Source organism: Acipenser ruthenus, chromosome 1, assembly GCF_902713425.1.
Source record: "Acipenser ruthenus chromosome 1, fAciRut3.2 maternal haplotype, whole genome shotgun sequence".
In the NCBI taxonomy this organism is placed as follows: domain Eukaryota; kingdom Metazoa; phylum Chordata; class Actinopteri; order Acipenseriformes; family Acipenseridae; genus Acipenser; species Acipenser ruthenus.
Genome location: NC_081189.1, coordinates 120,215,275 through 120,241,880, shown reverse-complemented (window position 1 = coordinate 120,241,880; position 26,606 = coordinate 120,215,275). Strand labels below are relative to the sequence as shown.

At 41.1% G+C, this 26,606-nt stretch overlaps 1 protein-coding gene across 2 annotated transcripts in view; it reads right to left on the bottom strand.

Moving 5' to 3' along the window:
* Window positions 1-1,442: 1,442 nt before the first annotated feature.
* Window positions 1,443-26,606, bottom strand: part of LOC117421266 (eukaryotic translation initiation factor 2-alpha kinase 3-like) — a 50,764-nt gene continuing 25,600 nt past the window's right edge. For both annotated transcript variants that reach the window (XM_059034810.1, XM_059034818.1), the window contains exons 3-17: window positions 20,927-21,121; window positions 17,836-17,966; window positions 14,102-14,330; window positions 13,457-13,619; window positions 13,040-13,171; window positions 12,811-12,933; window positions 12,073-12,299; window positions 11,716-11,828; window positions 10,273-10,395; window positions 6,716-6,865; window positions 5,699-6,449; window positions 5,235-5,408; window positions 4,925-5,026; window positions 4,648-4,710; window positions 1,443-4,130 (exon numbers count right to left, since the gene is read on the bottom strand). In XM_059034810.1, coding sequence (XP_058890793.1) covers window positions 3,957-4,130; window positions 4,648-4,710; window positions 4,925-5,026; window positions 5,235-5,408; window positions 5,699-6,449; window positions 6,716-6,865; window positions 10,273-10,395; window positions 11,716-11,828; window positions 12,073-12,299; window positions 12,811-12,933; window positions 13,040-13,171; window positions 13,457-13,619; window positions 14,102-14,330; window positions 17,836-17,966; window positions 20,927-21,121 — 2,850 coding nt within the window. In that variant the 3' untranslated portion in view covers window positions 1,443-3,956. The remainder of the gene's footprint in view (window positions 4,131-4,647; window positions 4,711-4,924; window positions 5,027-5,234; window positions 5,409-5,698; window positions 6,450-6,715; window positions 6,866-10,272; window positions 10,396-11,715; window positions 11,829-12,072; window positions 12,300-12,810; window positions 12,934-13,039; window positions 13,172-13,456; window positions 13,620-14,101; window positions 14,331-17,835; window positions 17,967-20,926; window positions 21,122-26,606) is intronic.

Below are 26,606 nucleotides of genomic sequence, written 5' to 3'. Positions count from 1 at the left end.
CTGCAAGTTCTATGTTCACAATAAAAATATCAAATCAGGTTGTACGGTAGATCGGCATAAACAATACTATAATAATCTAGTAAATGTGTTACTTTTTGGATAGAACTTTTTTTTAAGAACATAAGAAAGTTTACAAACGAGAGGAGGCCATTCAGCCCATCTTGCTAGTTTGGTTGTTTGTAGCACAATCTTATCAAGCAGCTTCTTGAAGGACCCCAGGGTGTCAGCTTCAACAACATTACTGGGGAGTTGGTTCAAGACCCTCGCAATTCGCTGTGTAAAAAAGTGCCTCCTATTTTCTGTTCTGAATGCCCCTTTATCTAATCTCCATTTGTGACCCCTGGTCCTTGTTTCTTTTTTCAGGTCGAAAAAGTCCCTTGGGTTGACATTGTCAATACCTTTTAGAATTTTAAATGCTTGAATCAGATCACCGCGTAGTCTTCTTTGTTCAAGACTGAACAGATTCAATTATTTTAGCCTGTCTGCATACGACATGCCTTTTATTTAGGAAAAGTAAATAAAGTCTTGGTAGCTGACCTTGTCTGTTTGATAAGCAATTACACACAATGCCTATTAAATTGGTATTAGTGAATACTTCCCACAGGACTCTGAAGCAAGTATGTGAATAAACATACTTGCTGGGCAGCAGTGTGGAGTAGTGGTTAGGGCTCTGGACTCTTGACAGGAGGGTCGTGGGTTCAATCCCAGGTGGGGGACACTGCTGCTGTACCCTTGAGCAAGGTACTTTACCTAGATTGCTCCAATAAAAACCCAACTGTATAAATGGGTAATTGTATGTAAAAATAATGTGTACAAAATAATGTAATTGTATGTAAAAATAATGTGATATCTTGTAACAATTTTAAGTCGCCCTGGATAAGGGCATCTGCTAAGAAAATAAATAATAATAAGCACTAGAATCAGTTTGGGATTTGTTGACAAAATTACCAATCTGAAATGAGCAGTTATGTACACTAATGCAGAATACCTGTGTTTACAAAGTGTAAAGGATTATAAAGGAAATTTCAATTGTAAGCATGCACCATTCTATAATGTATGGTTCAAGTTCATTTCAATCATTCATTGAAAAATAGTTAGCCACTGTCAGTAGAACGCAGGGACATGGAGGACAGTCAAGCTGTTTCAGTTGTTCAGGGGATTAACAATTCTTAATGAAAATCCAATTTCTCAAATTATACCAGAGGAATTACAGATGGAAATACGAAGAGAGGTTAGCTCCCAGCAATGTGTGTGCCTCCTACTAGTACCTCAAAGCCAGCAATACAGTAGAAATGATCAGCATTGTCAATTTAAATAAAAAGTGTGAAGGGATCATGGATAGTTTCCAGGTTGATGTAACACTTGTTAATACCATGTTTAATGCTATCCAACAGAAGCGTATGTGCATTCCAATAATTTACTGAAGAAAAAACAAGACAGCATTTTAAAAATGTCATAGAATAGTTTTATTAAATTTAGGCAGCTTAGAAGCACAGTATTTCAATGCACTTGTCAATTATTGCATGAAGTGCATTATTTCATACCACCAATCCAAATGGGTTGATTATGCATCAACATAAATAAAAGCAAAAATATACAGTATAGTTACATACCAACGTTAACAGGCAGAAACCATAGACTGTGCTTAAAAACAAAAAAGAACGAATTTGCATAGATGCAGAAAGGACACTTTGGGGATTCTTTGTAATGAATCAATATCATCTCTTGTCACATGCATGGGAACAAAACTGCCCAAGAAAAACAGCAACTTCCTTCCTCAGTTTGAGTTGCGAGGGCTGTCTCTCGAGTCAGGTATCTGGGAATGAACCGCTAGACCCCAGGAGCAGCAGAGTACGATACAAATCGAAATAAAATAACATGTACAAGCTGAAGAACAGGAGGCATAGGTGCATCCAGCTCTACAGAGCAACAATCTTCCCAAGCCTTCCCGAACATGCCACGCAGCTCTATAGGATCAAATCCTTCATTATTTTAATTCTTTATGACCCAGTATCATTTCACTGGTTTATCTCCAATTACATCAGAAACCTGCATTCAAATACAACACTGGGAGCAAACAGTATGTACAGTGTTTTTAAAAGTTGTCATTTCATAAAGATATAAAAAGTAGCCAATCATTATTTACAAGTATGAAAAAAATATATAAAAGATGAACCTGCAACAAAATCAGTCCTTTTTTTCAAGCCAAGGCAATGATGAGACAACAGTTCCCTCTGCTGGCCAAAGTATGTAATGAATGAATAACTTCAACCGAAGCACGCAGTTCAAATATTCCATTTGTATTCAGTTCACACAGTCTTGTTTTCTTTCTTAGTTTGTTTGAAACTCTTACCCATTTAAAATATAGTTTTCTGTCTCCTCACTTTTACACTCTGTCCAGCAGGTTTGTGTGAACAATAGAAGCTCCTAATTGTTTTATTAACTGGCTAATGCCTTTATCATACATTTCTCTGAAATGTTAGGGTGTTTTTTCATGGCTGTACGTCATAACTTAAGAATGAGAGCTTGATTTCTATATTGAAAATGTATATGTTTTACAGCATTTTCTGAATGCATAAACGCTGCAGAAATAAGAATATTAAATATGAAAGACATTCGGATCTCTTCAAACCTCCAACATTTTGCAATGACAGTTCTACATGAAAACGCCACTTCGTTGTTCATCCAGTTGCAACACCTTTTTACTACATTATTATAACCAAGACTGTGATTGTATGGAGATAGTCGGCACACCTGCTTGAAATTTCAAGGCTGATGTGTCACAGCAAATATACAGGTTTACCTGAGAAGATGTTTTACACAAGCATTTGTACATTTTACCAATACAATATTGTACAGTATATGTGTGTTCATTTATAAAAAAAAAAAAAAAAAAAAACACACATACAAGGATAAGCTAAATGTAAAAATGTTAAGGAGTCTGTAACTGGTGGAAACTGAACAATTACAGGAAGATGTTGCTTTTGAATTAAAACTCCTCCTGATCAAAAGTACACATCTGCATGCTCGACAGAGCACTCGCTAGATCACTGTTTGAACCAGGCATGGCTTAGACACAGAGCACTCGCTGGATCACTGTGTTTGAAACAGGCATGGCTTCGACACAGAGCATTCACTGGAACCAAATGAAAAGCAGTCTAATCCTTCACAAGGGTCTGCGAGATTGAAGCAGCATGTGAATAGCTCGGGTTTATATTTCAACGTGGAATTACAACTTAACTGTTCTGTTCTCATTTTAAAATGTCAAATAACTTCAGTTAAGCTTTATGTTCACCTGTCTTACTCATTTTTTTAAAACAGAGACAGAATGGGCTCTTCTTTAGCTGCATGGGATCAGATTTTGTATCAAGCAGTCACAAAAGAAACAAATGGAAACATGGGTTTGGACTATTCAATTGGGTTAAATACAATTTGATCCAGTAGCCTGTTGTTTTTTTTCCCACTTGGTCCCGTTTCACCCAGGAGAGACCCAGGAGTGAGAGGAGGTTGTGTGGAGCTTTTGTCCTCCAATGAGCAGTGCCAGCAGTGTGAAGCCAGGAGAGAGACACTGACAGGCCCTGGTGTGTGTGAAGCTGGCCCCTCCTCTCAGGAGAGACTCTGACAAGCCCTGGTGTGTGTGAAGCTGACCCCTCCTCAGGAGAGACACTGACAGGCCCTGGTGTGTGTGAAGCTGGGCACTCAGCAGGAGAGACACCGACAGGCCCTGGTGTGTGTGAAGCTGGCCTCTCCTCTCAGGAGAGACACTGACAGGCCCTGGTGTGTGTGAAGCTGGCCTCTCCTCTCAGGAGAGACACGGACAGGCCCTGGTGTGTGTGAAGCTGGCCTCTCCTCTCAGGAGAGACACTGACTGACAGGCCCTGGTGTGTGTGAAGCTGACCCCTCCTCTCAGGAGAGGCACTGACAGGCCCTGGTGTGTGTGAAGCTGGGCACTCCTTTCAGGTGCTGGGCTGCTTACAGTCTCTGTTCCCTGAGCTGTTTGTCCGTGATCGCTGCCTCAGGACCAGCCTGCTGAGGACCTCAAACTCCTGGAAGAGGGGCGTCTCTGTGATCTCCTCTGCCTCTGGGCGCTCACTCGGGCACAGCGACAGCATACACTGCACCATCTCATGCTGGGAGAAAAAGACATAGAAACCTTGTTCAAAATGATAGACATGAACTGTAACTTGTACAAGTATCTACTACTAAAAACAGTGTGTTAGTAACATGCATGCCCTAGCATGACTGTCAAAACCGTTTAGAACCATCAGTATGTATGTAAAAATAAAATGATCATAGTCACAGGACGGGCTTCTCCACAGTGGTAGATTTGTAATTAACACAGGCGCCTTCACTCGATCCCAGGACAACGGACATGCGTTCTGCCTGCGGCACTCAACCTCCAGGGCCTCACCTCTTGCATGTTTAACGGACATGCGTTCTGTCTGCTGAACTCAACCTCCAGGGCCTCACCTCTTGCATGTTTAACGGACATGCGTTCTGTCTGCTGAACTCAACCTCCAGGGCCTCACCTCTTGCATGTTTAACGGACATGCGTTCTGTCTGCTGAACTCAACCTTCAGAGACTCACCTCTTGCATGTTTAACGGACATGCGTTCTGTCTGCTGAACTCAACCTTCAGAGACTCACCTCTTGCATGTTTTTCTGGGTGAACACTGGAGGAAATTTGAGGTTCCTCACTTCTGTTAAAGTCTGAAAAAAAACACACACAAATATTAGTATTCATCCCCCCCCACCCACCACCAGGTTTTCCGATAGAAGCAACCTCCCTCAAGCTAATCCTGGAATGGGAAGAGCAGCACAGTGACGCGCCACCATCTAGCAAGCAGCATGTCTCACCCTAGTGGCATGCGAGAGTACTGCGTCTAATTAAATGTTTACTACTCTCAGTTCCATGACCTCTCACCCGAACTCTTTCCATCTGGGTGCTGAAAGGACAGAGCAATTCAAACAGGATCAGGCCCAAGGAGTAGATATCCACTTTGTGAGAGTATGAGTTTCCAGAAAGCTACAAGAAGAGAGAGTATATTTATTTAATGCAGTGAAATGAAATTAAAATACATGTAGGTAAGAATGAAAAGCTGTTTTTAATTGTTCAAAAGATTGTCCTGCCTGGAATTTGACTTTGTACTTGATGCAGAGTGCAGTGCCTTCTTTAGCAATTGGAAGACATGCCTCCATGCACAGTCATACAGCAGAAAGTTACACCTGCCCACCTGCTCTGGGCTCATGTACAGCTTGGTGCCCACTTGTCCAGTGTGCCTGGCATAGGCTGGCATGGGCGTCAGCACAGCAGCCTCCTCATCTTCCTCCTCCTGCTCCATCGCAGTCACCAGTCCAAAGTCTCCCACCTTCACCACATCATCCATCGTGAAGAAGATATTTGAGGGCTGTGGGGAGCAAAGAGCAATCAGGACGTATTTCAAAGAGAGTGTTCTTTATACACAAAGACGACACCCGCTTCACCCATAGCAATCCAGCAATTTGAGTTCAGAAACATTTTAAAAGCAGAGAAACAGAACAAAAAAAAGTGATAAGAATACTACAAGTACAATCTTAAAAACAGAAAACAATGAGGATCAGCAAAACAGTGGGAAGGAATACAGTTAAAGAAACTGCACAGCAACAGAGAAGTGTTTCAGGAAGGAAGGAATTCTCTAGACATTTCATTGATTCTCACCTTCAAGTCCCGGTGCATGAGCCCCTTGCTGTGCAGGAACTCCACAGCCTCAGCAATCTGCAGGAAGATCCCCAGACACTCCGGGCGGCTCCTCTGCTCCACGCAGCCCCTCTTGCTCATCCAGTCCTTCAGGTTGTCCTTGCGGCACAGCTGCATCTGGATGTACAGGAACACCTTGGGGGAGGGGAGCTTGGCATCGCGCTCAGTCAGGACAGTGGCCGGGCACAGGGTGAGGTTGGTGCGTCTGGGAGGCGAGTGGGCGTGGGAGAGGGGGACCGGGGGGCTGCTGCTGGTGGTCAGGGAGCCTGTGCTGGGGCGCTCAGTCAGGATGCTGTGGCCGCCGGGCTCCACAGACCTGGAAGTGTGGTCACAGCCCGAGTCCTTGAAGACTATGTCAAAGGAGGAGGTGGTCCTCTCGTTGCCAAGCCGAAGGGGGCAGAACTCAAAGGAGTGCTCCTGCTCCCCCAGACTGTCATTCTCCGTCAAAAAGCTGTCCTGCCCATGGAGGACATGACCAGCAGTGCCCTCACTAGCTTCCTTGCTCTCTGTGTTAGTGGTGGAGTTCAGCTCGCTGGCTTCCTTGCTCTCTGTGTTAGTGGTGGAGTTCAGCTCGCTGGCTTCCTTGCTCTCTGTGTTAGTGGTGGAGTCCAGGCCCTGGGAGAACAGGGCCAGGGCAAGGGGCTTTGGGACAGGCACCTTTACTGACAGTGCCTCCAAATGCTCCGGGGAACTTAGCAGCCAATCAGTGGTACTGTAAAAGAAGGACAGAGAGCAACAAGGCTAGGATCAAGATTACTGGACAATGACTATTGGAAGTAAAACTGAACCAGTTCTGAATGAAATCTTTGATATTCATCATATGCATGTCCCATAAACAAAGTAAATTAAGTACAAGGAGGTTTTGCGTGCAAATTCTCTTTATCCAGGAGGTTACTCAATGTGCTATGCAGCACTGGAAGCAGCTTCCAAGGCACTGGGTAAAGTTCTTCATCCTGCTTTATCCCAGTAAAGGGTTACCTGGAATCCTTCAGCCACCTTTTATCCATCTCTTCCTGCCAGCCCTCTGGCGGGGTCTCCTGCCAGGCGTTGAAGTAGCGAATGATCCCGGGATGCTCCAGCTTTGCCAACGCCTTCACCTCCCTCATCACTTTCTCTCTGGCCACCTCCCTGTAGCAACAGGCAGGACAGACATGGTTATCTACTGCAGACTTCCTCTCTGAACAAGCTCCAGTATTCAGTGCTGCAAAGCATGCGACTGTCTGCACAGTTAGGTGCAATCTGAATTCTGTGGGACTGTGGCAAAGTGGCTGAGTGGAAACAGCTGCAGGAGTGCTGCAGTACATTAAAGAAGCAGACAGAGATCACTGTAAATGTTTTTATTTTATTTTCCAGGTCTGCTGACAACAATGTGTACTGCACAGGGTAAATAAGAACGGGGTTGCAATCCCAACTAATAAACAATAATATCCGCCCCACAATAATACAGACACGGTCACCAGTCCTGGGTGTGTGCAGTAGTGCTCGTGGTGGGTTATTTAGTGACAATTGGTGTGGTGCTGTTCAGGTTTAGTTCTGGCCCTGGGCGACATGTCCGGAACATGTGTTAGCTGTCTGGTAACGTGCAAGACAAGACAAGACAATTACAAACAAACAAAACACAACCCTCACGATACTGTTCTCAATACACAGGGTCTCTCACAGTCCTTCTCGGTTCAAAACACAAACCAAAGCAAAGGAACAGATTGCGATTCTCCGTCCCCTTTTATGCCGTCACACGACTCCTTGGTAAACGAGCGCAACCGCCTCTCCAATCTGCGGCTGCCACGTCGTTTCCCTTCCAGGTCAATGCGTTATTGAAATGGAGGCCTACCCCCTTTCTATCTGGCTGACTTCCCTTGAACCCTGGGAAAGTACTGTCAGGCCAGCCCGTCCAGGGAACTCTGTTAAGAACATTAGAAAGTTTGCTTTTCGCTGCTTAGTGCCCTCACAGGTTGGGAGGGAGTTTTTACAACCAAGAATCATTGTACTTCTGTCACAGGGACCAATAAAGTCAGAGATTCGGGAACCCATCTCCACTGGGGCTTTGTTCCCTGGATTTATATTATAAAACAGTGGTTCCCAACCTGTGGTCCGCAGACCGCTTGTGGACCGCAAAGAACTCCCAAAATTCAGTTACACAGTTCTTGCAAAATCCCATTTCTGCACAATCACGCATTGTGCTACAACTAATCAACAGAACAAACCACTTTAACCATGTGATATACAATTAGAAGATATGTATGCAGTCTGCATTCTCCCCCTTTATCTGTCTTTAAGTTATTACGGGTGTGTTTATAAATTAATATATATTACAGATCCCTTTGATGCACTACCAAGCTTTCAAAGCTGCCATCAACAGAAACAGCTTTCTAATGTGAAACAAATACTAATGAAACAAGCTACACGTTATGAAGCACATTTGTCTTGTCAAAATTACAGACTTTTTTTTTAGCCAGCATTATTAAAAAAAATGACGGCTGGAATGACTAAATAAAAACGTTACATTAAAAAAAATAACAACACTAAACCACAGGTTTAGTTCTTATTATTTTCATACGTTTTTGGAGAGGTTAGCTGCATATAGTAATAGATGTTAATGTGAAACAAAAAGGCTATATTTGTAGTTTGACTTGTGAACTGTACCGTAGTGTGATTTCAGCTGCATGTTATTAAATGGGGTTATTCAGCCAGGTTTAATATCCCACAAGACTATATGCCATAAAGAAATCTTCTTCACTCTACTTCTGGAAACAATGTGTACAGTCTGTTCTTGACGCCGTCACATTTAACCAACATGCTAGAAATCCTATTGACAGCGGCACCAATCCCATTTCATTTGCACATCACAGCCCACAAGAAGTGGATGTAACATCCTGTACACTCTCCAATCGCTTCCCACTCACCTCGTCGTCATTTTCCGTTGTTTTTCTTTATGAACATCGAGTGAAGTTGGAGAATAAGAAATTGCATTAGAAATGTTTTGGACAGATTAATCTGCTACGCGAGGGAACGGTTGCAGAGGCTAGCACTGGCTTTCCCATTTACTGGATACCCAAGCACCAGTGCATAATTTGTTAGGAGATTTTGTCAAACAAAACTCTTAAAATGTGCAAAACTGAGACACCATTTATCTACAAAGCATTCAGAATGTGAAATATATATTATATATATATATATATATATATATATATATATATATATATATATATATATATATATATTTTTTTTTTTAAACAAAAGAAATAGGAACTTTGCCATCAGCAGCTTTCAAATGCACAAAATGACGGCATTCCTCACTGACCTGGTAGTGAAGATTCAAGCCCAGGAATCTCATTGCGTTCGGTACGTTATATAAATACTTTACTTTCTACATGTACTTATACACATAAAAACTAGTTTCAAAATGCTGATGTGAAAAAATGCATGGCAAGTGGTCTGTGGGAAGAATTCAAACATCAAGGTGGTCCTACATTGAAAACGGTTGGGCACCACAATGATAAAAACACAGCTTAAGAGAATTTGGCTGCTATTTAAATCTATTGTATGATATCAACATTTTCTACCCTTTAAATGAAGCACATGACATTTTATTCCAGACAAGAGATTTGCAGTGGCAGAATCTGAAGTATGTAAACAAAAAAGTTGTTTTTTTTTTAGGCTAGATATTGAAACAAAATATTAAATAAAATACAAAACAGACAGACACTCGTACAAAACAGACACTCATACAAAACACTCATACAAAACAGACAGACAGACACTCATACAAAACACTCATATCAAACAGACAGACAGACAAACTCATACACACAGACAAACACACTCAGACACACAGACAAAATAAACTCACACACAGACAAACAAACTCATACACACAGACAAACAAGCTCATACACACAGACAGACAAACAAACTCATGCAGACAGACAGACAAACTCACACACAAACAAATTCATACAGACAAACAAACTCACACACAAACTCACACACAGGCAAACCTACAAACTCATACACAGACAGACAAACTCATATACAGACAAACAAACAAACACACACAGACAAACAAACTCATACACACAGACAAACAAATTCATACAGACAAACAAACTCATACACACAGACAAACTCATACAGACTCATACAAACAGACATAGTCCTCTACTGAGGTGCTGCAGCAGCTGATTTCTGTGTTTCTCAAAAATAAATATAATTTTCCAATGGGAATAAGATCTTTTTTTTTTTTTTTAATTATTTGAAGTTAAGCAAATTTTAAAAACGAATAGACTTCTGACCACATACATATGTGACACACATGCATGTGTGGTGTGCAGTGTAGGACTACAGTATGAATTGTGCTGTGTGTCTGGGTTAGCCCCATACCAGCCAGTCCACCTTTACAAGGTGCTGGGATGAAAAGTGGGATTCAAATCTGAACCTGTACTGAAGAACCTTGCACTGCATCACCACCCATCCTTTATAATAGAGAGATACTGTTAATGAAAACCCACAACCTGTCCCTCACTCCAGTGAATCACCTGTTCGGCAGACGTATCCTCTTAATGGCGTAGTTACAGTCGTCTACCTTGTTCCTGGCCTCAAAAACAACGCCAAAGCCCCCTCGCCCCAGACACTGCACGGGCTCAAAGTCAGTCAGGTACCTGGCAGGACAAACCAAAGTATTTCTTAAGTGTCACTATACATCCCACCGAAGGAAATGCACAGTTCAGTATTCATATTTTACTTTTTTCAATGCTTCTTTCTTTCTTTTTTTCTCTAATTTGTACACATAAACAGAGATCCCTGCATATTAAATTTAGGTGTTGCAGTTTCCAGTTCTTATGATGCAGAACCCAAGCTCTAAATTCAAAGCATGTAGTATGGATTACCCAGGACACAGATGGCAGTAATTAGGTTTCTATGAGTTTGTGAACAGGACACTGCAGACACTAAGCAAGCTGCCCAGGATCTAGTGAGAGGGCTCCTTACTCGCTGTCTACAAGGGACAGTTGCATATCAGAACATAAGAAAGTTCACAAACGAGAGGCCATTCGGCCCATATTGCTCGTTTGGTTGTTAGTAGCTTATTGATCCCAGAATCTTATCAAGCAGCTTCTTGAAGGATCCCAGGGTGTCAGCTTCAACAACATTACTGGGGAGTTGTTGGTTCCAGACCCTCACAATTCTCTGCATAAAAAAGTGCCTCCTATATTCTGTTCTGAATGCCCCTTTATCTAATCTCCACTTGTGACCCCTGGTCCTTGTTCCTTTTTTCAGGTCGAAAAAGTCCCCTGGGTCGACATTGTCAATACCTTTTAGAATTTTGAATGACCATTGAGCGCATGCTGCACCTGGTTTAACTGTGAATGTACACTGGAAACAGCTTTCTCTACTGGTACTTAAAGTAATAGTTTATTTTTTCTTTACATACATTTGAGAGTCAAAATTGTCATGTTAGGTTCATATTTTATATTAACCCCATATGAAACAGTAAACAGAAAAAAAAAAACAAAGCAGTGATCTCTTAAGAAAATGCATTCTTGCATAGTTTGCTTTGAAAAGTGATTTATTGTACAATTGTATAACTGTAGTTGTAAAACTGGCTTCTTCCAAGAAAGCCTTTGGCTGCATTCTCCACACAAGCCACTTGAATTCCCCTACACTGAGCCAGCAATGCTCAGAAGCATTGACTTGTTCTGGATTGCTGACAGAAGCTTTTGAAACAGGATGCAGAAATACTGCCAAGGTATTTGGCACAGAGCTATTGAAACCAGGAATGAGTGCATTCTCTGGAGCAGAGTACGAGTGCCTCTGAGGATTTCACAAAGGGGGTGAATGAAACGCCTTCTATTATAACTAACCCTAACCCCTTAATGATATCTCCTTGTTTTAGACGCACCACACAGCACGTCTGAGCGGTCCATCAACACAACTTTATTGTATTAGCTTGCAGCCTTTCCAAAGAGTCCTGCAGTGCTCACCTGGAGACGTATTCGCTGTCCCTCCCTTCTGTCCCATTACTGTCCTTCAGCTCTTCACCGTCCTCCTTCAACATACTGTTAGTCTGGCATTGGGTTTCAGACTCCTTTCGTTGCTTTAAAAAACACATTTAATGTGTAAACTGTTACTGTGTCACTAAAGTATGAATAATAATAATAATAATAATAATAATAATAATAATAATAATAATAATAATAATAAGACAGTGAAAACACAGATTACAGATTATGGTAGTTTATTATTAGCGCCGATTCTGATCCGATGATATAGCAACCGTAAAGCAACTTGAAACAGGTGCGGATTTCTTTAACACACACAGGTAAGAGAACACAACTCACTCTGCTCATGTGCAGGGTGGGGGGGTGGAAGAACTTGCGCACGATGTAGGTGGTGGCGGCGATGCAGAAGATGATGGTTCCCAGGATCTCCTTCCACCAGGGCAGCAGCAGCACGGGGTCCTTCCTGCGCAGCTCCGCCCGCGAGGTCTCCTGGCGCTCCAGCAAGCTCACCTGCGTGTCCCGTCGGCCCCTGTAACGCCTGCTGTACGGGAAGTAGTACCCATTGTCTACGCGCCAAGAGAGAGGGAACACATTACTGCCAACCCCACAAAGCGGACAGTCGGTCATGCATCACTTACAAGTCCTTTACCACCACTAGATTTCTCTTCATGCACCATTAATAACTGCACATGTGTTTCTGTTTCACATTGTGGCATGCAGTTCTAAACTCTAACCACTAGATCTCATAGCAAACCAGAAAACAGCTCAAAGTCTTCGCTCAAACCACCAACATGTATTAAAAAGGCTCAGCTTTAAATCAGGGCATGCTTCTTCCCATTCCTCAGCCCGAAGCACTTACAGTATTAAACTTCTCCTAAACTTCACCCACTACCTCCAGGCATCAGCATGTACAGAACCATTTCATCAGCCGTTACCACGAGACCACACCGAAAAGCACAGTGCCATTTCATCAGCCGTTACCACGAGACCACACCGAAAAGCAGAGCCATTTCATCAGCCGTTACCACGAGACCACACCGAAAAGCAAGGTTACTGCAGGGTCTTCACTGTACATACCATAGGGATACTGCAGGACAGAGAGAGCTCCGTTGCTGTACTCCTCGTGGGAGAACTTGTCATTGTTCAGACACTTGTCAAACTCATCCGAGCCCACCAACACTGGAGTCCTGGACGGAGAGTCTACAAAGATAAAAGCGAGTTGTTCACAAGTGCAACATAATTAAATAAATAAATAACCTGCAACATAAATAAGTAAGTAACCTGCAACATGTATAAAAAGTCTTACGTATCAATGGTTTCCACTTCACTGTGGGAAGGGAGATGATGCCAGTCTCAGTGTCCAGGGCGTTGGACTTTGTTGGGAATTTTTCTGAAATGCGGACGGATGACTGCAAATAAAGCTGCCCTCGGAACATTCCTGAACGAGGATAAAAAAAAAAAATTAAAAAAAAAGATGAAATGTTGTAATTCCAACTCGGACTGCTGTGGACGTTCCACTAAGAGCACACAGAGGACATGCATTACACGGTCTGTAGAATAAGAACTTAAGAATAGTTTACAAACGAGAGGAGGCCATTCAGCCCATCTTGCTCGTTTGGTTGTTAGTAGCTTATTGATCCCAGATAATATCAGACAGACTAGATTCTCTTCTCATTCCCCATGTGGAAACTAGCAGTCCCCCGGGACCCACATTCCTCTTTACCAAGATAGACACTGGACTCCGTGGCCCCCCGGGCAGCCTCCACAATATCCTCCTCGTCCTCCAGGACCTCGGGGCGCGTGGTGTAGCTGGTGTCGTCAAACAGGCTGATGGGGATCACCTTGCCATCCCTCACCAGCCAGGCAGATGCAATGGGTGTGCAGAACTAGGGAAGCCATAGGAGGAGTTGTTGTTAATAATAATAATAATAATAATAATAATAATAATAATAATTACTTGGCACACACCCTTATCCAGGATGACTTACAGTTGTTACAAAATATCACTTCACAGATAAGAGCAGTTATGAAATACAAGGTCAGTGATAAATAAGAGCAAATTTAAATGAGAGAATAAAAACAATACATTAAGTAATTACTTTTGAGAGCAATAGCGACTAACAGCAGCTAAACGGAGAGTTTAATTCCATTACAGCAAGTAGTAAGGTACAATGAATGGATAAGAACGATTTCAAGTTAGGTCCTGCCTGGGCTGGGGGCAGCAGGGCGTGAGAAGTGCCCTGCGAATAGCATTAACCTGAACCGTTCTGCTGTATAATATAATTACCAACCATTCAATACTCTGGATTGTATTTTAGGATTTGGCATACAACCAGTGCTAAACTGGGGGGACTGTACCAGCACCTACCTGGTGCTCCCACTCCAGGTGCCCCCCACGCTTGGTCAAAGCCATGACCTTCCAGTCTGCCACGGACACCTTGATGACTGCGTCCTTGGTCTCGGCCGCTGAGTCCTCCTGCTCCTCCCGAATCACCGTGGGGTCGTCCCTCTTCACTCTGTCTCCCTCCAGGAAGTTCACTCCGGGCTGAACCTCAGGGACGAACTTCAGCTCAAAGTGTCCCACACTGAAGTTCCACCTAGACAAGGACACAGAGGCGTTCATTATAAACAGCTCTGCTGAACTAGGCTTTCATTATAAACAGCTCTGCTGAACTAGGCTTTCATTATAAACAGCTCTGCTGAACTAGGCTTTCATTATAAACAGCACTGCTGAACTAGGCTTTCATTATAAACAGCTCTGCTGAACTAGGCTTTCATTATAAACAGCTCTGCTGAACTAGGCTTTCATTATAAACAGCTCTGCTGCTGAACTAGGCTTTCATTATAAACAGCACTGCTGAACTAGGCTTTCATTATAAACAGCTCTGCTGAACTAGGCTTTCATTATAAACAGCTCTGCTGAACTAGGCTTTCATTATAAACAGCTCTGCTGAACAAGGCTTTCATTATAAACAGCACTGCTGAACTAGGCTTTCATTATAAACAGCACTGCTGAACTAGGCTTTCATTATAAACAGCTCTGCTGAACTAGGCTTTCATTATAAACAGCTCTGCTGCTGAACTAGGCTTTCATTATAAACAGCTCTGCTGAACTAAGCTTTCATTATAAACAGCTCTGCTGAACTAGGCTTTCATTATAAACAGCTCTGCTGAACTAGGCTTTCATTATAAACAGCTCTGCTGAACTAGGCTTTCATTATAAACAGCTCTGCTGCTGAACTAGGCTTTCATTATAAACAGCTCTGCTGAACTAGGCTTTCATTATAAACAGCTCTGCTGAACTAGGCTTTCATTATAAACAGCTCTGCTGAACTAGGCTTTCATTATAAACAGCTCTGCTGAACTAGGCTTTCATTATAAACAGCTCTGCTGAACTAGGCTTTCATTATAAACAGCTCTGCTGCTGAACTAGGCTTTCATTATAAACAGCTCTGCTGCTGAACTAAGCTTTCATTATAAACAGCTCTGCTGAACTAGGCTTTCATTATAAACAGCTCTGCTGCTGAACTAGGCTTTCATTATAAACAGGACTGCTGAACTAGGCTTTCATTATAAACAGCTCTGCTGAACTAGGCTTTCATTATAAACAGCTCTGCTGAACTAGGCTTTCATTATAAACAGCTCTGCTGAACTAGGCTTTCATTGTAAACAGCGCTGCTGAACTAGGCTTTCATTATAAACAGCACTGCTGAACTAGGCTTTCATTATAAACAGCTCTGCTGAACTAGGCTTTCATTATAAACAGCTCTGCTGAACTAAGCTTTCATTATAAACAGCTCTGCTGAACTAGGCTTTCATTATAAACAGCTCTGCTGAACTAGGCGTTCATTATAAACAGCTCTGCTGAACTAGGCTTTCATTATAAACAGCTCTGCTGAACTAGGCTTTCATTATAAACAGCTCTGCTGAACTAGGCTTTCATTATAAACAGCACTGCTGAACTAGGCTTTCATTATAAACAGCTCTGCTGAACTAGGCTTTCATTGTAAACAGCTCTGCTGAACTAGGCTTTCATTATAAACAGCACTGCTGAACTAGGCTTTCATTATAAACAGCACTGCTGAACTAGGCTTTCATTATAAACAGCTCTGCTGAACTAGGCTTTCATTATAAACAGCTCTGCTGAACTAGGCTTTCATTATAAACAGCTCTGCTGAACTAGGCTTTCATTATAAACAGCTCTGCTGAACTAGGCTTTCATTATAAACAGCTCTGCTGCTGAACTAGGCTTTCATTATAAACAGCTCTGCTGCTGAACTAGGCTTTCATTATAAACAGCTCTGCTGAACTAGGCTTTCATTATAAACAGCACTGCTGAACTAGGCTTTCATTATAAACAGCTCTGCTGAACTAGGCTTTCATTATAAACAGCTCTGCTGCTGAACTAGGCTTTCATTATAAACAGCACTGCTGAACTAGGCTTTCATTATAAACAGCACTGCTGAACTAGGCTTTCATTATAAACAGCTCTGCTGAACTAGGCTTTCATTATAAACAGCTCTGCTGAACTAGGCTTTCATTATAAACAGCACTGCTGAACTAGGCTTTCATTATAAACAGCACTGCTGAACTAGGCTTTCATTATAAACAGCTCTGCTGAACTAGGCTTTCATTATAAACAGCTCTGCTGAACTAGGCTTTCATTATAAACAGCTCTGCTGAACTAGGCTTTCATTATAAACAGCTCTGCTGAACTAGGCTTTCATTATAAACAGCTCTGCTGAACTAGGCTTTCATTATAAACAGCTCTGCTGAACTAGGCTTTCATTATAAACAGCTCTGCTGAACTAGGCTTTCATTATAAACAGCTCTGCTGAACTAGGCTTTCATTATAAACAGCTCTGCTGAACTAGGCTTTCATTATAAACAGCTCTGCTGAACTAGGCTTTCATTATAAACAGCTCTGCTGAACTAGGCTTTCATTATAAACAGCTCTGCTGAACTAGGCTTTCATTATAAACAGCTCTGCTGAACTAGGCTTTCATTATAAACAGCACTGCTGAACTAGGCTTTCATTATAAACAGCTCTGCTGAACTAGGCTTTCATTATAAACAGCTCTGCTGAACTAGGCTTTCATTATAAACAGCACTGCTGAACTAGGCTTTCATTATAAACAGCACTGCTGAACTAGGCTTTCATTATAAACAGCTCTGCTGAACTAGGCTTTCATTATAAACAGCTCTGCTGAACTAGGCTTTCATTATAAACAGCTCTGCTGAACTAGGCTTTCATTATAAACAGCTCTGCTGAACTAGGCTTTCATTATAAACAGCTCTGCTGAACTAGGCTTTCATTATGAACAGCTCTGCTGAACTAGGCTTTCATTATAAACAGCTCTGCTGAACTAGGCTTTCATTATAAACAGCTCTGCTGAACTAGGCTTTCATTATAAACAGCTCTGCTGAACTAGGCTTTCATTATAAACAGCTCTGCTGAACTAAGCTTTCATTATAAACAGCTCTGCTGAACTAAGCTTTCATTATAAACAGCTCTGCTGCTGAACTAGGCTTTCATTATAAACAGCTCTGCTGAACTAGGCTTTCATTATAAACAGCTCTGCTGAACTAGGCTTTCATTATAAACAGCTCTGCTGAACTAGGCTTTCATTATAAACAGCTCTGCTGAACTAGGCTTTCATTATAAACAGCTCTGCTGAACTAAGCTTTCATTATAAACAGCTCTGCTGAACTAAGCTTTCATTATAAACAGCTCTGCTGCTGAACTAGGCTTTCATTATAAACAGCACTGCTGAACTAGGCTTTCATTATAAACAGCTCTGCTGCTGAACTAGGCTTTCATTATAAACTCTGCTGCTGCTTTATCATAAATGCTTCTGAAATAATGTTACAAAACTAGTAACAAGAAACCAGGGGTGTTAAAAGGGTTTAAATCGTTTGGTGATCACTAAGCATCCAACGTTTATAATTTCCCCCAAACTTTTTATTACCATTGTCAAAAGGCATGCAGGCCAATATAGATGTTAGCAGGCTACTATTTTTTCTTTAGCCAAAGAGTAATGTTAAAATCTGTGTCCTCCCCTAAATGTATTGGCTCCACTCCTCCCCACTTGTTTTACTCACTTCTCATTGCCACTGCGAGGTCCCACTGCACGGACAGTCTTTTGTGTTCTCTGGAGAAGCAGCACGTCCTGAGGCTCTGACTCCTCCTCATCCCAGCGGCTGCATCCCACCGCAGAGCAGATATATCGCAGCTGGAGGGGAATAAACCACAGCGTTACAAACACCTGCTTCAGACCCAATATACAGGACCAGGACGTCCATTACAGCTCACGTCCAGGACACAAACACCCACAGATAAACCACACTAACACAGACAGGTTGCCCTTTGGTAGTTACAGCTAGTAAAAATAAAAATTAATGTGATGTAAAATGTACAATTTAATATTTGCTTAAATGAATATACCTATTGAATCTTAATTTCTAAGACAACTCTGATGAGAGATCTGGATAAACTCATCTAGAACAAAGAATTTGTTAAATCCCTGCTGTGCTAAATCCCAGTTTGGCTTGACTTTGTTAAGCACATTTAGATTGTTATCAGAACTAAGTATCAAGCTTTAAACAAAGTGTTTCACACTTGTGATAATAAATTCCTATCTACAAGACATTGTGTCTCCGAATGGATATATTCAATAAGAAATCTGGTCAAAAATAGAGTAATACTGCCATCTAGTGGACGATGGAGGTGGTTCAGTTTGTAATTAAAACACATTGGCTTCGCTGGTGATTTTATGTTAACTTATAAAAACAGTATTCTTGTGAACTCGTAAATTTACAAACGTTTAAAATGTAGGATATTAAAAGCCTTACTTAAATCACTAAAATTAATTAATTTATCATTCAGGAAATTGATAAATCTAATTAATTCATTTGAATGACAATTATTGGACTTACATGATTTATTTTGGTACATCATTGTGTGGAATCACACCAGGAAAATAGAAATGTGATTAAGTAAAAATTAATAACTTAGGAAAAGTATTTTTAACTGAACGCATTTTCTGTGATTTACGACTCTTTGTTCAAATGAAAATGGGGAGGTGTCTTTTTGATGAAGTTATGATCCAATAAAATTACCTGATGGAGAGTTACCAATGGAATGACTAACAGAGTCCACCAATTGAAAGACAATAATCTGAGAGATACACCTATTCTCAAATGTTATAAAAATGCTTTATAAAAATGTTATAAAAATGCTTTTGGACCTGGCAGCCATCAACGCTTTGGTTTTGTACAAGGATTGCACCGGCAACACAATCACTCGGAGGGACTTCATTTTGCAGCTAGTCCTGGAGCTACGGCAGAAACATTTTGATAAGAGACATGAAAGCCGGCTAGCAAATGGCCCTCAACCTTCAGCCAGCGCTGCACCCACTGGCACACGGAATAAAAGTCAATGCCAGGTTGCTAAATGCAATAAAAAAACAACTTTTGATGTCTGCGCCCGTTGTGAAAAGGCAGTCTGTGGCAAATGCACTGGTACAGTTGAAAAGCGTGTTTTCCGCATAGATTGTACTTAGAAAGCTGTAATAGAACTCTGAACAGACAGACAGAGCCTTTGAACTCGGTTTCACTCAAAGCGCTTTCACATTGCATAAGTTGTTATATTTTGTTTTATGCTATTTTTATAAGTAGTTATTTATGTTTTATAATTTTAGATGTGCATACAGCTTCCTAAACCTGTTTACACAGAAGTTTATTGCGTAAAGTTTATTTTATTAGTTTCATGTTTATGTATATGTGTTCTTTTTGAAAAAAATAAAAAAAAAAGTTTAATTTTCAATGTAAATACGGTGTTTCTGCTCTGAAAATGTTATGTATGATGTTCATAAATAAATATATTTAGTTGTATCCAATTGTTTGTTTTCTATGTTGAATTACATGATTGAATATAAATGCATTGTTGAATGTTGAATATAATTAGAATCTTAATTACAACTGAATATATGGTATAATACTTGATTATACATTGAAAACTAATTACTACAATCTAATGCAATCTACTTGTAATCTTATTTTTGTAATTTTAAAAGGTATTTACTTTCAACAAGATTAGTCATTTTGTTTTTGTATGTTGAAACAAGCACTGAATTGAATCAAACTTGAATATTGTCTAAACCTTAAATCATATGCCGAATGACTCAATCATATTTATAGCCAGAATTCTATGATTACTGTAAAAATATATATTCATATGTTTAAGTCTAACTTTCGGATTGCACTTGGATATGAATGTGGTTTTGATGGATATTGTGGTAAAACCCTAGGATTAGAGTAAGGTACTGTTAACCCTAGGATTAGAGTAAAGTACTGTTAACAATAGGATTAGAGTAAGGTACTGTTAACCCTAGGATTAGAGTAAAGTACTGTTAACAATAGGATTAGAGTAAGGTACTGTTAACCCTAGGATTAGAGTAAGGTACTGTTAACCCTAGGATTAGAGTAAGGTACTGTTAACCCTAGGATTAGAGTAAAGTACTGTTAACCCTAGGATTAGAGTAAGGTACTGTTAACCCTAGGATTAGCGTAAGGTACTGTTAACCCTAGGATTAGAGTAAGGTACTGTTAACCCTAGGATTAGAGTAAAGTACTGTTAACCCTAGGATTAGAGTAAAGTACTGTTAACCCTAGGATTAGGATTAGAGTAAGGTACTGTTAACCCTAGGATTAGGATTAGAGTAAGGTACTGTTAACCCTAGGATTAGCGTAAGGTACTGTTAACCCTAGGATTAGCGTAAGGTACTGTTAACCCTAGGATTAGCGTAAGGTACTGTTAACCCTAGGATTAGCGTAAGGTACTGTTAACCCTAGGATTAGCGTAAAGTACTGTTAACCCTAGGATTAGAGTAAGGTACTGTTAACCCTAGGATTAGTATTAGAGTAAGGTACTGTTAACCCTAGGATTAGAGTAAAGTACTGTTAACCCTAGGATTAAGATTAGAGTAAGGTACTGTTAACACTAGGATTAGAGTACTGTTAATCCTAGGATTAGAGTGAGGTACTGTTTATACACATAGCTAAAGACAGGTCTTGAGAAGGTATCCAAATACATGTGTACTTGTCTCGAGATAGATTAAGGATTAATGTTACAATTACTTTATCATAACTTGTATCACCACATTAAGATAAGGATTGCTGATGTCTTCCTTACCTTGCCGCTGTAGGCTCCGAGTCCGTAAGTAGTGAGAGATTTGCCTCCGACCAGCACAGTGTCTTCTCTCAGCCTGTAGGAAGACTCCAGGAGCGACTCCACAGTGAAGGGCACGGCCTCCATGCTCTCCCGGTCTCGATCCCATTGAAACAGGGCCCCGTCCAGTGAGGGGATGATCATCTTGTTCCCAAACACCTGCAGGGACGGGAGGGCAGACACACATAAATGGCAGTGAGGGAGGCTTGCTTTCTACTCTCAAAATCACTGAATGTATGAATATCCTTGAAAGACAAGAACTGTAGTTGATCAGTACCATGTCACCAGGTATTTCGGATGCAGACTTATCCTGCAGCACACAGATGTTACCTGTTCAAATCTACAATTCACTTAATTACATTTTCAGAAGAAAAAAAACAGTTATTTGGTTTAAAGGTTTAACTTGAAATGCAAGGTCAGTTGATCACCCTGCTTACTCCGATTATGAGAAAATCTTTTACGCAGATCAAGTTAAAATCAGCACTGCATGCCAATTGTACCTTTTCAGGGTTCTGTGATCAAAGGGTGGCAATCACTAACCCATTTGACAGGATTCCAATGCTTTCATTTTTCAGGAAAATCTCAAAGCACCTATTTAAGCAGAGAGCACCAAACTCCACCCACTGAGCAGGATTGCAACATTAGTGTTGATGAATACATTGGATGCCTACGATTTAAAAATTCTGTGCAGATATTGTGTCAAATTAGTTGTAAATCTGAATTTGAAGAAACTGCAACCTTGACGTTTAGCAAAGAAGGAAATCAAATTCAATGAACCCTTTGTGGTCCGACATTACAATTTTCCTTTTCCGGTCCAATATCATCAAAAAGACGTCAAGCACAGGTCCCTGGTCGTTTTTTTCTCCGGAAAAAGCCGAGAAAACCTTTCAATGGCCGAGCGAGACCAATAGGATATTGCTTTCAGTTCTGGGCACCTTGTTACAAAAGGATATTGCTGCTCTAGAAAGAGTGCAAAGAAGAGCGACCAGAATTATCCCGGGTTTAAAAGGCATGTCGCATGCAGACAGGCTAAATAATTGAATCTATTCAGTCTTGAACAAAGAAGACTACACGTCGATCTGATTCAAACATTCAAAAACCTAAAAGGTATTGACAATGTCGACCTAGGGGACTTTTTCGACCTGAAAAAAGAAACAAGGACCAGGGGTCACAAAAGGAGATTAGATAAAGGAGCATTCAGAACAGAAAATAGGAGGCACTTTTTTACACAGCGAATTGTGAGGGTCTGGAACCAACTACCCAGTAATGTTGTTGAAGCTGACACCCTGGGATCCTTCAAGAAGCTGCTTGATGAGATTGTGGGATCAATAAGCTACTAACAACCAAACAAGCAAGATGGGCCGAATGGCCTCCTCCCCTTTGTAAACTTTATGTTCTTCTTATGTTCTTATGTCATTTGCCATGTGTCTGCCCAGTTTTGAATGCTATCTAGATCATTTTGAATGACCTTTGCTGCTGCAACAGTGTTTGCCACTCCTCCTATTTTTGTGTCGTCTACAAATTTAACAAGTTTGCTTACTATACCAGAATCTAAATCATTAATGTAGATTAGGAATAGCAGAGGACCTAATACTGATCCCTGTGGTACACCACTGGTTACCTCGCTCCATTTTGAAGTTTCTCCTCTAATCAGTACTTTCTGTTTTCTACATGTTAACCACTCCCTAATCCATGTGCATGCATTTCCTTGAATCCCTACTGCATTCAGTTTGAGAATTAATCTCTTATGCGGGACTTTGTCAAAAGCTTTCTGGAAATCTAAATAAACCATGTTGTATGCTTTGCAATTATCCTTAATTAGGTCCTTTCGTTCTTTTTTTTTTATATATATATGTACAGTGCCGTGAAAAAGTATTTGCCCCGTCTGATTTTCTGCATTTTTGCACATTTTTCACATTGTATTTGGTCAGATTGTTTTGTGGGTTGTAGTAGTACATAGAGGGAGTCTGAGAGAAAAAATGACACCAAAGTTTGGTGCTTCTTTCATTTGTTTGGTGTGCAAGGTAATCAAACATGCAATCTTCGGGTGTGAAAAAGTTATTGCCCCCTCTAGTTAACTCAACCCAATTAAAGGGATCATTAGGGTCAGCTGTTTGAGTACTTTGGTTAACAACCAGGCCCTTACCATCAGAGTGAAGTTGTCAGCACACAGATTCTAGAGGCACATCACGCCACGAACAAAAGAAATTCCTGAAGACCTCCGGAAATAAAAGTTTTGATGCCTATCAGTCTGGAAAGGGTTACAAAGCCATTTCTAAGGCTCTGGGGCTCCACCGAATCACAGTCAGAGCCATATTGTCCAAATGGAGAAAGTTTGGGACAGTAGCGAATCTTCCCAGGAGTGGCCGTCCTGCCAAAATCTCTCCAAGAGCAAGGCGTAAAATTGTCCAGGAAGTCACAAAGAACCCTAGAACAACAGCCAGGGATCTGCAGGCCTCTCTCGCCTCGGCTAAAGACTTTTTTTTTTTTTTTTAAATATTTATTATACTTTTATACCAATATTAATTCTTTAGGTTGTGCTGCTGTAGCGGCAGGGCAAACTCAATGAACATGGACTGTGTTATGGACTGGAGAAGAGGATGGGATTCTGTATGTTATTCATAATGTGTACCTATTTGTGCGCTGCTGTGGGCGAGTGCGTGTGTTTCACCAGCTAGTGCCGACGTCTGCCTCCCTCTAATCTCCAGCAGCCAGCCTGTCAGTTTCGTTGTGTGTGTGTGTGTAACTTCAATGGAGTCGATCCAGATAGGCGAATGGGTGATGAGTGGGCGGAGTCAGCATCTCTAGAACTGAGAGCGAGCCACCCAGTGAATTTAAAACGATCTGCGTGTTGCTTTCGCTTCTGTTCAATGGGGATCGATAAAAACCTCTCTTTTGAATACTGTCTCACATTTCGTGAATTAAAATTCCACATTAAAACACTGTGCTGATTGTCTACCTTTACTTGTTGTTGAATCTCTCCATCTGTCTGTTTATCTATATATAAAGGGGAGGGGGATAGTAGACTGGTGGTGCATGCAGCACAATTCATAATTCCCAGTCTATTTAGGTCCCAGAACATGCAAGTGTTTTAAATGGAACGTCAAGCAGTGCAGATTTTAAAATAAATGAATATGTGCTAGCTGGATCAAAAACCTGGATCGTTAGTGTGTCCATAGCACTGGGTTGGGAACTGTGTCTAGAGAACCACTTCTCTGATTGTGATGAAACTTACAATATTCTTTATTGAGAGTATCAGAATATGGGGGTGTCTGTCTTTACCTGCTCTTATGAATACCACAAATACACATGACTAAACTGCATCTAGGAGAACTACTTACACTATAAAACATTAATTAAACATAAAATGAAATGCCTACTGGCAACAGATAAACATGTTGATATTTATTTTCTAAACACAAATTAAAGTATATAGTGATTACAATTTAAACATAATGAAGTATTGAAAAGCTAAATACTTTGTGTGAATAGGTGAAGAAAAACTAATCATGTGTATTTTATATAAACATGTGTCAGTGTTTAACATCTATACACCTGTGACGTGTTTAATCAAGTTTACAAATATAGCCACTTTCACTTCTTGTGCTCTACAATAGAATACACAGACTTTCTAGTTATAATTATATTCTCAAAAAAGGAAGGAAATTCTTTGCAAAAAACTTAGTTAATGCATCAGTTATGGTTGATATTAAAACAACAGAAGTAGGGAAATGCGATGTTCGGGTTTTTAACCGTAACTCTGCATTCCCTCCCACCCCCTTACAAACAGTGGAAGGGGCAAGGCAACACAGGCAATCACAGACAGCCATCATCAGTTAAGACAAACAACATACAACTCTGCAGATAACACGAGAGACACCCATCATCATGGTCCACTAGGTGTATGAGATCTGCTGCCATGCCTGTGTGTTGGAGGGTCGTGTATATCTGGGCACTGCTTATGCAGGTCTAGTAGGAGACAGATGCATAATAGTGGCACCAACATCACACTGTACATCTATGAATTCCACTGTTATAAATCTGTGTTTACATGGGCGAGTGGAATGTGCTGTCATGTCAATTTGAGAAGGCAGCACCACGGATCAGCCAGGAGATTTTCAGTGTCATACTGGATGAGCAACAGAATACAGTTTAATGGGAGGGATGACCTCACCGTCACAGTTGGACTGTATACATTGTGCTGTTATACCAGTATATTCTGTATTCTCCAGTGTTCTAGGACTATGTTGGCAGATAGCAGACACATGCGTTCTGTAAATATCCATCCTTATACAGTGTGCCTTCCCCGACGACCTCGGCAGCCGCCCAGCAGGTCTCTAGGGAGCACGCAGAGGTCATACACCTAGTGGACCATGATGATGGACGTCTCAGGTGTTATCTGCACAGAGTTTTTTGTTGCTCACCTTATCTGATGATGGGTCTGCGCTTGCTTGTGTTGCCTTGCCCTTTCCACTGCTTGCAGTTCGGGTTAAAAACTAAAATCTGAAATTCAAGATACACAAGATTCCCTGTGACCCCACCTCAACAAATGCATAACACACTTTCAGGAAATTCAAGATACACAAGATTCCCTGAGACCCCACCTCAACAAATGCATAACACACTTTCAGGAAATTCAAGATACACAAGATTCCCTGTGACCCCACCTCAACAAATGCATAACACACTTTCAGGAAATTCAAGATACACAAGATTCCCTGAGACCCCACCTCAACAAATGCATAACACACTTTCAGGAAATTCAAGATACACAAGATTCCCTGTGACCCCACCTCAACAAATGCATAACACACTTTCAGGAAATTCAAGATACACAAGATTCCCTGAGACCCCACCTCAACAAATGCATAACACACTTTCAGGAAATTCAAGATACACAAGATACACAAGAAAAAGAAATTAGAAAAGCAGTTTACCCGAGCTGAGGATACTCTCAAATACCCTCAAGCTCTGCTACTATCTGAATGTCTTTCTTATTTGTTATTAAAATAACAAGATCATCAGCATAAGCCACCACCTTAAAAGGGCTCTATTGTCACAGTAGGAATGGACAACCCATTCAATATCTCTCAATTTTACCATTAGGGTTTCCACAATGCATTCCTCCATCACTTCCAACACGTCACTTCCCAACTCAAACCAGAAAGTTTTAAGACTTAACAGGTAGTCCATTGATTCTGGGTGCTTTGCTCATGTTGAGCCCTTACAGAGCTTTAGAGTTCATGTAATATCAGTGCACTCTCCAGCCTCTCTTTTCTCTTTTGGAACCTGCGTTAGCCCCTAGAGGAACTGCTGGGCTCCCTCAGACCCATCCACAGCTCTGAAAAGAAACCCACAGCATGCTGCTTGATGGCCTTAGTCTCACACAACAGCTGACCACTCGCTGTTCTAAGGCAGTGTATTGCTTTACTCTGAGCCACTTTCTTTTCCAATGCAAAAAAACAGAGTTGCAGCATCCATCTGAGAAAGGTTTAACTACTTCAACACCATGACGTACGCACGTACGTCAATCGAAAACCCACTTACAGTACCATGCCGTACCTGCGTACGTCAAGTTTCCCATTCTATTCTATGATCGGTTTCTCAGTCTAGCATTTCAGGTTTCATTCTCTAAAGCAGTGCT